Source organism: Chiloscyllium plagiosum, unplaced genomic scaffold, assembly GCF_037043375.1.
Source record: "Chiloscyllium plagiosum isolate Xiang-an unplaced genomic scaffold, Cpla_swu_hap1 HiC_scaffold_7, whole genome shotgun sequence".
Taxonomy (NCBI): domain Eukaryota; kingdom Metazoa; phylum Chordata; class Chondrichthyes; order Orectolobiformes; family Hemiscylliidae; genus Chiloscyllium; species Chiloscyllium plagiosum.
In genome coordinates this window covers 84,739,944-84,753,227 of record NW_028270145.1, presented here as the reverse complement: position 1 = coordinate 84,753,227, position 13,284 = coordinate 84,739,944, and the positions used below count along the sequence as shown (strand labels likewise).

The 13,284-nt window shown below is 37.6% G+C and overlaps 1 protein-coding gene across 1 annotated transcript in view; it reads left to right on the top strand.

Annotated features, from left to right (window-relative positions):
* LOC122551725 (low-density lipoprotein receptor-related protein 1-like) overlaps window positions 1–13,284 on the top strand; it is a 1,910,187-nt gene that overhangs the window by 862,940 nt on the left and 1,033,963 nt on the right. The window contains exon 8 of the mRNA XM_043694091.2: window positions 6,288–6,510. Coding sequence (XP_043550026.2) covers window positions 6,288–6,510 — 223 coding nt within the window. The remainder of the gene's footprint in view (window positions 1–6,287; window positions 6,511–13,284) is intronic.

Genomic DNA, 13,284 nt, shown 5'->3' with positions numbered 1-13,284 from the left:
CACAAAGGGACTTAGGTGTCCCTGTTTAGGATTCTCTTAAGGTTAGTATGCAGTTTCAGTTGGCAGTTAGGGAAGCAAATGCAATGCTAGCATTCATTTCAAGAGGGCTAAAATACAAGAGCAGAGATATGCTGACGGGTTGCAGAAGGCTCTGGTCAGACCGCATTTAGAATAATGTGAGCAGTTTTGGGCACCCTACCCCAAGTAATGATGTGTTGGCGTTAGAGAACGTCCATAGGTGGTTTGCCAGAATGATCCCAATAATGAAGGGCTTGTCATATTGAGAGCAGTTGAGCACTCTGGGTCTATACTTGATGGAATTTAGAAGGATGAATGGGAATCTCATCAAAGCTTACAAAGACCTGAATAGGGTAGAGGTGGAGAAGATGTTCCCCCTAGTAGGAGTGACTATGACTCAAGGGCACAGCTTCAGAGTGAAGGGACAACTGTTTAGAATTAAGATGAGGAGTTATTACTTCAGGTGGAGGGTGGTGTATCTGCGGAACTCAATGCCACAGAAGGCTGTGGAGGCCAAGTCACTGAGTGTCTTTAAAAGAGAGGTAGATAGTTTTCTTGATTAGTAAGGGGATCAAAGATTACAGAGAGATATCAGAAGAATTGGGTTGAGAAACATATCAGCCATGTTCGAATGGGAGAGCAGTTTTGATGGGTCGAAAAGCCTAATTCTGCTCCTACATCTTATGTTCTTATAGTTTCATGTGGTTAATTGTCTGGGCTACTTCAGCATTGCTGAGGAATGCAATCATTGGTCAAAGGTCTTGTTTCTAGCTACTATTAAGTGACCACATTGAAAATATTAACAGGACACAGCTTAGATTGAGAATTTAGTCTCTGATGAAGCAGCCATGTGAATTCCTCACTTGCTGCTTTGTTCAACTTTTGATCTAAAACACAGCAGAGTTTTATTTGAGTGATTGATTGTACCTGCTGTTAGTGCTTTCAAGAGTATAAATTTTCATCAGGTGAGGGATAGCTGACTGACGAGAGCAAGTGCTTATGTGTTGATGAGTGACCTTTGCCTTCATGATTAGTCCCTGATCTATTAGCTGAAATGTAAAATTAGGTTTCCTTCCAGTTACTTAGGACAAGCATGATTGATGTAATCCCATGATTGATGGAATTGCATTTATTATTCATCCAACATCATACAACTTCAAAATTGATCCCATTTGTTTCAGGAACTTAGTGTCTTAATATGTACTCCTGAACCTACTTTTTAAGATGTGGAGTAATGAAAGTTTAACTAGGATATATTTTATGTTATAGCGAGCGGAAATGCTTTTGTTTTATAAGTGGAAATATTGATTTATTTAGTTCAGTGCAATATCCAGTTGATTAAGTAGGTGCCAGCTACTATTTTATTGGTATTGCTCACTGTATCCAGATGCTGACCAAATACTAAAACTCAAGGACAGAAATTCAACATTATTGCACCCATTTTAATGCTGTAAAATGGCTAAACATTACTAATTTAGCAATGTGGACAACACTGAATCTTCTTGAGCTTTTGGATCGTAGCTAAATACCTAAAGCATGACTGTCTCAGTACAATAGAGTAGGTCTCGTTTTAAAATTAGAATACAAGATTGAAGCAGGTTAAAAGGTTAGTCTCTTATTTCTGAATCCACATGGTCCTTAAAGGAGTCACATAAAGGCAGTTAAAGGAAAGTGCCAGTTAGGTTTTGCACTTGATGTGGAGTGAAGTGGTGCAAAATCAGTACAGGAACTTTATTAGAATTGTGACCTGACCTTTTGGGTCTATTTCCCACCTTGAAATTACCTTCAGGTCTTTTAAAACCAGGTGATGTTGCATCAGGTAATTGGTTGGGATGGGTTAATGTTGGAGATTGCATTAAGAGCTACCCGATCTGATGATGTTATGTTGCTTTGAACTGGGGTGGGGGGAAAACAGGGGAATAACTCTAGATCTTGAACAATATCTAAGTCTAACAATAGTCTTAGTGATAAACTGCATCTTGTTGAGACAAGAGTCTCTTGTTCACACACATGTTTTGCTGTTCTCCACCACACAAAACAAAATTGAATCAATCAAAGAAGGGGGAATAGTGGCAGCATCCCTCTGCCCACAAATCCTACCAGAACCTGATCAGATTAAAACTGAGAGAGTAGGCTAGCTGTAGGGCTTTTCTGTGCAGTGGTAATGTCCCTATCCTTAGACTGAGAGACTGGATTCAAGTTTTATCTGCTCCAGAGGTGTGAAATATCACCTCTGAACATAGAGTCCTAGAGCATGGAGTCAGACCCTTTGGCCCAAACCGATCCATGCCAACCAAAATGTCCATCCACACTATCCCCATATCCCTGTACACTGCACATATTCTATCCAAGTATTTGTCCAAATGCTTTTAAAATGTTGTTAATGTACCCACCTCAACCACTTCTGCTGACAGCTCATTCCATGTGAATACCACCCTCTGTGTAAGAAAGTTGCCCCTCAGGTTCCCTTTTATTTTTTCCCCTCTCACCTTAAACTGATGCCCTCTAGTCTTAGATTCCCTAGGAAAAAACACTAAGCATATTCACCCTCTCCATGCCTCTCATGATCTTATACACTTCTGTAAGATCCCCCTCAGTCTCCTTTGTTCTAAAAAAAATCCTAGCTTGTTCCAACTTCTCCTATAACTCAGACCCTTTAGTCCTAGCAACATCCTTGAAAATTTCTTCTGCACTCTTTCCAGTTTGTTAACACCCTCCTTATAATAAGATGACAAAAACTGAACACAATACTCCAAGTGCAGCCTCACCAACATCCTGTTTAACTGCAATATAACTTCCCAATTTCTATACTCAGTGCCCTGACTGATGAAGGCCAGTGTGCCAAAAGCTTTCTTCACTGCCCTGTCTACCTGTGACTCCACTTTCAGAGAACTGTGTAGCTGAATTCCAAGGTCCCTCTGTTCCACTACACTCCTTAAGGCCCTACAACTCACCATGAAACTTCTACCTCTATTAGGCTTGCCAAAATACAAGATCTGACACTTATATATATTAAACTCCATTTGCTATTTCTCGGCCCACTTCTCCAGCTGATCAAGGTCCTGCTGCCATTTCTGACTACCTTCCTCATTGTCCATGATGCCTCCTATCTATGAACTGGTCGATTAGAAAATAGGTGGGCAAGCTGTCTGTGGAATTTCCACGGCTGAGCCTTCAGAGTCCCTTATTTAGACACATGGTGCAAGTGTGCCATCCATATTGGGCTGCCAAGACTTCCTTCAGTGCTGATGTGTGGATCTCAGGACAAGTTTTTACTTCAATGCTCGTTGAGGCTGCAATTAACCCATGATATTCATGTCTATTAAAATAAAGGAACTCGATTACTCTACTTGTTTTTCTCTGCACTTGTTACTCCAAAAACATTGTAAAAATTGTCTAAGTCAACACATCTTTTCACCTATTTTAATTTTTTTATGTCACACATAATCATAAAACTCAATTGACAGCAAAATAACTGTGAAGTGCAAGATTTTTCATACTTCATAAAATTACCAAAATATTGTACTCCCACTACAAGAGGAGGATAATTGCTAGAAATTGATTTATTTTCACAAATGTATGAAATGATCCATAATTTATGTACAGTGCAGACAAGAATGAATTATGAGTTCTCATGAGGCCAAAGAGTAAGGCACATTGGTATACTAATCATAAACTTAGCCACACTGTGGGAGTGAATATGCTGCACTGCAAAATTAGAATGGAGAGTGTAAGCTCAAACCAGAAACTCAGCTCATATAAAATTCTGCTTCACATGTGCTCTATCACTCTAAAACAAAATTAATGGTAAGATAAATAGATTGGCTTCTTTAATAACTGCCTGACCCAAAATATGAGTTTTACACTCTGGTTGCAAGTTCAAAATAGCCCCCTACTGTCTGTGTTGATACTGTTTACATTTATTTGAGGATAATTTCTCATTTTGTTTTGAAAATAAAAGACGAATGGACTTTTGTTGCACTGTCAAGTGCTGACATTTTTCATTGTTAGGATGTTAATTTTGTCAATGTTGTGTTTACTTTCTATCTAAATATATATAATTCCTTTGAAGTTGCTAGAATATTTAACATAGTTCAAGCCTTTTTTTTATTGCATTATGATTGTGGTACCAACGCCATACACCATGCAAACTCTAGAGTTAGCTTCTTATTTTAGCAGTGAGTCTGTGCAACCTACTGCAAGATTCCATAGTGGTGTAATCACTGAACCAACATCCTGGCATCTTTATGCAAAAGAACCTGGGAGCACATTCACCACCCAGACTCCATTGGATCAAGCAGTGCTGCACTATCACCTTCTGAGTATCTCGGCGTAGGCAACAATTACCAACCTTTTCAATAATTCAAAATTCTCAAAAGAAATAAAAAGCAGCATCCATATGTTGCTGAAGGAGAGAATTGCAAATGTAATTACAACGCTTGTTTCTTCGATGCTGTATTACTTGCTTTACCTCAAAATGCAACTGTCACACCCATAGAAAAATAATGTTTTTACCAAAACTTGCTACAAATAATTTAGCATAGAGAATTAAGCAAAATATATTGAGTTAATGTTTCCAAAGATCTGGAGCAGTTTTCTTGGATCTTTATTTTGGTTTATTCTCAGACCTGGATGGAAATGGCATCTCTCAGCTTGTATCCTGAATGGTCCTTTCTTCTTCAACATACTGCATTAATTCCAGTGTGTATGTACACATTCAAATGAGTGGATTAATGTTAATTAGATGATTAATTAGGCTTGTACATCCTGCTTCTGAATAAAACTCATATTTTATGCGAGAGCACTTTGTAATACTGTTACTGACAACATTAATGATGCTAATCAAATGTTGCCCTTTATCTTGTTGTGCGTCATTTCTGAGGTGCAAAAGGCTTCATGGTCAGGAGATTTATGGCATTTGTAATTAAATCTTATTGCTATGAGTTATATTTTTACATGTACGTAATACAAATTTACTTTTATTGCTGCAAAGTCTCTGGTGGTTACTGAAGCTGTAATAGAGATGTATACTGTTACTCAATAGGAATCATAGTAATACAAATGCAATCTAACCAAAAGATCATTGACGACGATGCTTTCTTATCCCGAGTGTGCTGTATTTCCTGATACAATATTTAAAATGATTAATTAATCATAAATAGGCTTGAAAAAATTGTATCTTTTCTTTACCCAGTGCAGTGAAGGTAAATTGAAAACACCATTTTGAACAAGTCTGTAATAATCACTTATATCTCAGTAAGGCTGCATTTGTGAAAATATTATCTGATTGAAGTTAATGGGCACCAAGAATCCTGGAACACAACAGGAGAGAAAATATTGAGTCTGTAAATCAGATTCTGTGTTGCAAATTTGGAAAGGAAGCATAATTTATTATATTGTTTTGAATATTCCCTGGCTGATTCTCACACATGGAAACATTCAACATGACCCACTTTCCTGCCTGGGGCACAATATTCACTTCAATTAACTTTCTAAAGCCGAAATAACTATTTTGATGCAGCAACCCGGAGTGACTTCTTTGACCTTGACTTTGTCCTATCTATCTACTTCACTGGTAAATAACCATTATATCTTTGGAAAACATCATGCCAACTTTGCTCCTTAAAACTATTTGAATAGTAACATCAAGTTCACTTTTTATTTGAATAGATGTGTAGAATAAGTTGGAATGAAACTCATTATTACAATCAAATGTGAAGAACAATTAATCACATTAAATGCAAGCATTCTAATCATTTTTATATATTTTAATGAACGGAAGTATAACATTTTATTTTGTTTTACATTTTAAGCTTTAATTATATTTTGCATAGAACTGGTTTTCCATACTATAGTCCTTGTTACTGACCTTGTTAGACACCTGAAGCAAATACAAAAAGTAGGATTGCAGCCTTATTCTGTTCATCGTGACATTTTTAATCCAAATAGCTGCCCAGCTACATTACTAATTGGTTGTAAGTATTAAGAATTGGACATAAATTGTTGTGCTTTCAATGCTAAAGAAGTTGAACTTGTGAGCACATTGTCTTACAGTCATTATCTTATTTCACAATGAGTAGGAGCTGTATAGTCAGTTGAATAAACATGATGCCGAACTGATTTTGAATGTTACACACTGATCGCAATATGTAAACTCAACCCTTTGTGCAAACCAATTTCATGGTAAAAATGAAACTTTGTGTGATTTTGAGGACATAGTGTTTTTGAAACTGCTAATAATTCGTTCATGGCTGTTGTTTTTTTGACAGAAAACTATTCTTCACTGATTATGGGGATGTTGCCAAGATTGAAAGATGTGACATGGATGGACAAAACAGATCCAGGATTGTGGACAATAAAATAGAACAGCCATATGCCATCACACTTGATTTAGTAAACAAATTGGTCTACTGGGCAGATGTTTATCTCGATTATATTGAAGTGGTGGATTATGAAGGAAGAAATAGACATACAATTATTCATGGACGTGATGTGAGTACCCATTGTCTATTATTCATTTTAAACAACAAATACTCCCTTAATAGGACTATCAAAGTAAACCAATGCTCATTATGCAAAGGAACAGAGGCTGGAAACATGTGCCCTATCTTGTGAGTTTGGTGCAGAGGTGAGGTATTCAAACACATGGGAGGATGGTTGGTTGGGAACTTGCTGCCTTCATGCCTCAATCCCAGCTAAGTCCATGCTGGAGCCAAGGAATGTCATTTCTCTTCAATAACCAATTGATGACTTTAAGTTGGAAATTAATGCCCACTCATCCCATCACTGCTTTATTAAGACTGTGATGGAACAGGTCTTACTATGCACCACGCACAACAAGCAAAACATAACATGCTTGCTTGCTTGATGACTCCAATATTCAAAGGTATAAAAATATCAGACATTAAGAAAGGAGACCAATTGACAGCCCCACACATGCTGCTGATTCCGTTATACACATATTCTGTCTGCAAACAGCCACATGAAATCATTCACCTGTGCTCTGTATCCTGGAACTTGAAACATAGGTGTTCCAGCAGACAAAATCTCCATGGTTCAAGTTAACAATCGAAAGGTCTACCATCCAATTTGAGGTAGTTGGGACCTCTGCCCTGACATTATAACCTGGTGAAAAGCCAATTGCTGGCTTGTCACCTGTCAGTTGTCAAGTACTATTGGTGACGCAGAGGTCTCACCAATTCTCAACAATTGCTCAGGGGTCCCAATACTGGCAGTAGATTCTGTTTATAGTGAGTTTGAGTGATTATTGATCAGATATCTTTTTATTAAGTACTTATTTATGTTTCTTTAAATACTATGTTGGCTGAATATTCCCTGTACGCTTTTGACTCTCACAGTTGGACTCAAGTTGTGATCAGAATCCTGCACTATATGGGAAACTATCCCTTTGTCTGGTTTTCGGTAAAGTACTCATTTATGGGCAGGAGACGGTGTCACGGTCTAGGCAAGAACATAAGGCAGGTCCCTAAAATTCAAGGACTAATCTGAGCCTTTACAGTTTGAAAGGACAAGCAGGATGTATAGCACACATCCAGGAGATTTGGAATCCCAGAAAGGACATTCCTTTCCCTGTTACCTTTTACAAATTCTCAATTAAAAGTTGCTTTTGCAGACAGGTCACCACTCATGTGGGGAAATCCCCTATAAAGGGAAATCTGTATTGGCCTCTGTCTAATAAATTAGAAAATTGAGAAGGTTAAATCAATCCTTGTTCAAGAAAACTCTCATACTGAGGTCAGAATTAGTTAAGGTCCTTCCTTGAGATCTGAAATCAAGGAAAGAGCTATCTTCTCAGGCATAGGAACCTAGAAGTTAAATTCATTTTGTAAATAAATGAAACACAAGAAATGTATCTAGGTTGTATGTAATTTTGAACATTGTGCAATGCATTCATTGAGGGAAGAATGCAATAGCTCTCCCCAGTTTTGATTGGCATTTGAAGTCACTGTGCTGTTCTGTGCCATTAATTTGTCCTGAATTTGAGATAGAAGTATGGATGACCTACCCAAATAAATTTAGGTTGGAGAAGCTTCCTACAAATTTATAGAGGCGTTGTAAATTCTAGACTCGAAACATTACCTTTGTCTGACCAGCTGTGATCTCCAGCATTTGTTGTTTTCAGTACAGATTCCAGCATCTGCAGTAATTTGCTCCTACATTGTGTAAATTCTCTTTGTTTTGCTGAGTGTTTTACAACTCCAGTCTTTGTGAAAGTGAGCTACTGTCTGTGTGGAATTTAGACATTCTGTCCGTGTCTGCATGGGTTTCCTCCAGGTGCTCAAGTTTCCTCCCACAGGCCAGGTTAGGTGGACTGGCATGCAAAATTGCCATAGTGTCCAGGGATGTGCGGTCCAGGTGGGTTAGTCATGCTAAATGCAGGGTTACAGGGACAGAGTAGGAGGTGAGTCTGAGAGGCAATTTCTTTGGAGGGTTGGTGTGTACTCAATTGGGCAAAAGGCCTGATTCCATGCTATGGGGTTTCTATGATTCTATGAGTAAATATCTTCCATCAACAAGTATTATTGGGAGACTGAGAGTATAATCCAGATTAATAGTCTTTTGGTACATATGTACAATAGCTCAAGATATTTTTCATTGCAAATAATATTCCAGTTTTCCTAATATTTTGGCTATTAATCATGCAGTGATGTAATGGAAATTTGTGATATTGCTGAATGAAGCAGTTTCAGAAGGTGTGAAACACTCAAGAATTTGAACACCCTTTCCAGGAGATGTCATTGTCAGACATTTTAAGTAAATTTGAACAACAGCACAGTGCCAGAACTTTGGAGATTATAGAAAACTACCAGTTTGGAGGAAAAAATGAGTTGCCTGCTAAGGATAATAGAGATTTTATCATGGCTTTAAGAAAGCTGTCCATCCATTGTATATTTTGGGGAATTTCAAGACACAGGATTACGGGATAGATTTGTGTGCTGTTAAGAAGTGAATACCTTCTCAGTAAGTTGTTTACACTGTTAAATTGAACTTTGAAAATTGTATGCCAAACAATATCATCCATGAATATGATGGAACATGACTCGAGATAAGAATTGCTAGTCATCTGCTGATTTAAATTATCTGTAGTTGAATAATCTAAAGGGGCAATAAGAAAATCCTGTTACTGGTGCTAAAGAAATCATTGGGCACAGAATTGTAGATTTGTGAACGCAGAGTACTACACCTGCAAGAAAGGGGGCCATTTCATCAAGACATGTCAGAAGAGGATAAACAGAAAGGTGATGGAAGAAAATGGCAGTAACCACATACAGTTGTTATAAAAACCATAATAAGATTCACATGATCAGAAGTACAAAATGTCCAATGGAAATTTGCAAGCCAACATTGTCTAAGATATATTAGCAAGAGCTCCAGTAGGCATGATGTAAAAATATCTGGTTAGGATAGAGATATAAGGAAAGCTAATTAGTTAGCACACAGATAGGTAATAAAAAAATTCAGATACAGGTTCATACGGAACAAGGGAATCCATCTCAATTAACAGAAAAAGCCATAAAAGTTAGCTTTGAAATTAGGATTTACCTGGAAAGGGATATGGAGATGACACACACATCCAGCTAATTAAATTAATAGAATAGTACTCACCATAGAACAAAAATGTATAAACCATTGTTTAATTAAACAAACAAAAACCTGGAAAAAAAACATGGCACCATCATACCTGGGCATGAAAATAATATGTTAACTACAGGTGAGTACTGCAGTCATAAAACTTGAAGTACTAAACTGATAAGAGATGGATTTCACAGAAACTTTTCACATGAATACAATCAGATATTGGGATATTCGTGTCCATCATTGATAAAAATGAAAAATTGTTTTACTGATTATTGTAGTAAAGAATGAAAAACCAGCCTTGGAATGAATGAGTTAAAAAGAAGCAGTTAAATTTAAAAATGCTTTTTTGCATAGAAGCAAAACTCACAATGCAAGACAACCTTATCGTCCTTTGGGTACTTTGTGAAACTAATAATCCAATTCAAGGTTTTGCATTCATGTTCAGGCCAGTTTGCTGCAAATGTAATCCAGTGGCCTATGTCCCAAGTGAGAAAATAGAGAAAGAGCTGAAAAGACTTGAAGTAGAGAATATGATCATAAAAGTTGAACACTGCCTACTATAGAACACTAGCTACTCCCATGGTGGCAGTACTGAATTCAGATGCTGGTTTAAGGAAATGTTCAAATGTAGAGGATCTGTTGGCAATACTGACAAGCGGTCATATTTTTTAAAGTTGGATTTGGCAGATATCTATTTGCAACTTAAGTAAGATAATCAATTTAAGTCATCTTTGACTATTACACCTGCATAGGGTGTTTATCTTTCCACCCTGGAGGCTTTCTGCCTCTAATCCTGATGAAGGGCTTTTGCCTGAAATGTCGATTTTCCTGCTCCTCAGATGCTGCCTGACCTGCTGTGCTTTTCTAGCACCACGCTGATCTAAACTCTGGTTTCAAGCATCTACAGTCCTTACTTTTGCCTATTACACATGCATAGTTGAGATTTGTAGGTTGCTATAAGGTCAATATTCAGCTCCCAATTTTTTTGAAATGATCATTAATCAAATTTACAAGAAATCCAAAGTTTAATGTGTCATTTGGATTAAATATTTATTTCAGCTCCAAATAAGCAGTCTATGGATGGGTCCTATGCAATAGTTTCACAATTGAAACTGATCATATTCTACTGACAATTATTTTGAATTGAAAGTTCCCAGTATTCATCTTAGTTTCTAAGGTGGATTTTGATTTAGCCTGCTTATAAGGACAACATTAAGTACAGAATTACCATCCTTTTCAAATTTACAGCCCAACAGGGAAAGTCTATTTTTCTTTTCACATGTAGATAAGTTGCCAATCACAGCATATGATCTTTGTAGAACAATGTGTATGAACTTCGCATTGGTAAGGGTTTACAATTAGATCACAAATTAGATTACTGGAAGGTAAGCATGGGCTGCTCAATGGCTGCTCGTGGTAAATGGAATTCAGTTCGGATTAGTGTGAGGTGATGCACTTGGGCAGGACAAACAAGGCAAATGAATACATGATGAATGATAGAACCCTGTTAAATACTGAGGATCACAGGGACCTTGATATGCATGCCCCATAAGTAGCAGGACAGGTAGATAAAGTGGTCAAGAAAGCATCCTTGTCTTTATTAGCCGTGACATAGAGGTTAAGAGCAGGGAGATTATATTGGAACTGTATAAAATACTGATTTGGCTGTGGTGAGAGGACTATGTGCAGTTTTGGAATCCACGTTATAGGAAGGATGTGATTGCACTAGAGAGGATCCAGAGGAGATTTACTGGAATGTTACCTGGTCTGGAGAGATTTTGTTATGAAGAGGGTTGGGATAGCCTGGGATTGTTTTCCTTGGAGCAAAGTGGCCTGGGTAGGGGTGGGCTCATGATTGATATGTCTATAGTTATGATGGCATAGATAGGATTAACAGGAAGGAACATTTCTACTTTGTGGATGGATCAATGATCAGGGTGCACAGATTTAAGGTAAGTTGCAGGAGGTTTAGAGGAGATGTGGGGAAACATTTTTTCATCCAGAGTGTGGTGGGAACCTGAAACTCTTGGTCTGTAAGAGAGGTAAAAGCAGAAACTGAGATATCATGCCAAGATATATTAGGTAATGTGTCATGTGCTTTGGACTATGTGATTACAATAGTGAAATGGTCGTTTTTGACTGATGCAAACTTAAATAGCCAAAGGGCTTTTTTATGTGCTGCAGACTTGGCTGATTTTATATGGATGGCTAACACATTCTGGATTTGGAAATCCAATCATTTCTATGCATAAAACGAGTTCTCAGTTGAAAAAGGTTGTGTTACTTGGGGTCCAGAGTCACAATACCTGAAAGTTATAGGCTGCAGCTTTGACCTTCACTTAGAGAAGAGATTGACAAAAAGTCTATTACAAAAACAAACAAAAATTAAGCTTTTCTTTCTGGCCAGGTTTAGATAAGAACACTGAAGAAACACTGAAGAGTAATCAAGCTATGGAAAAGGAGCTACCATTTGCAACAATGAAAATTACAAGATAGAATGTGGTGGAGGCTTCCCATGGATTTTAAGGATAAAAGGTGTAATAGATAGAAGTTCCAAACAGTTTGATGGGTTCCCGATGAATCAAGCAGAAATTAGAAAAAACGGAGACACGTAGTGTAGCTTGATTGCTGCTTATGAATTCTCAGAAGAATTGAGTCAGTTTACTGAGCTCAGTTTGGTTCTGAAGAGTTTTCCAATTTCGATGTGAATAAATCAGATATCACAGCTGTAACATCCTACTACAAATGAAGCAGCAGAGTGCTCAGTATGCATTGTTAAACATCCTGTTGTGAATCAAATATTAGATGGAAATTGACACGAATGTCTGAAGTCATTGAATCAAAAACTAGTGATTTTTGTTTTTGTTTTATATTTCAGTACGTTTAGAAGAACACCACTTAAATTGTCTCTTAGAAGACAGCCTCGAATAAAGTTTTCAAGACTGAAACCATATTTAAAACAGTAGAACAACTAACATCCAAATAGCTAAAGAACCAGGATATGGGGGTAGAGTGAAAGAAAGGAGTCTGAAGTTGAACCAGAAGGTTTACGTAAAAGAAGATAACAATAAGTGGTCGGTGTAGCTACCAGGAAGAGTCTTGGAAATACAAGTATATTTAGTCAATATGTCCGGTCATGGAAAGGTTAGGTTGGCACATTTGGATCAAGTTTTACTTTTAGAAGCTCATGAAGTCAAAGCAAGTTAGTTAGAATCAAATGAATCTGATAAATTGGATATTGAAGTTGAGAGTGTGGTGCTGGAAAAGCACAACAGGTCAGACAGCATCCGAGGAAAGGAGAATCAATGTTTCAGGCATAAGCCCTTCATCAGGAAAAATTCTTCAGATGCTGCCTGACCTGCTATGCTTTATCAGCACCACACTGTCAACGCTGATCTTCAGCATCTGCAGTCCTCACTTTCTCCTCCCTGATAAATTGGATAGTTGGTTTTTAAGTAGGGTACCAACCATTAATTCAACTATTAAAAGCAGTTTGGATCCAAGTTGAGGTCTGACAGATATGACTGATGAAATGTAGTAGGTCATTATTGGCAAAATTTTGGTTTGGAATCAAGCTTGGACTGATGGTAATCAAGCATGGGCAGTACGGTGGCACAGTGGTTAGCACTGCTGCCTCACAGCGCCAGAGACCCGGATTCAATTCCC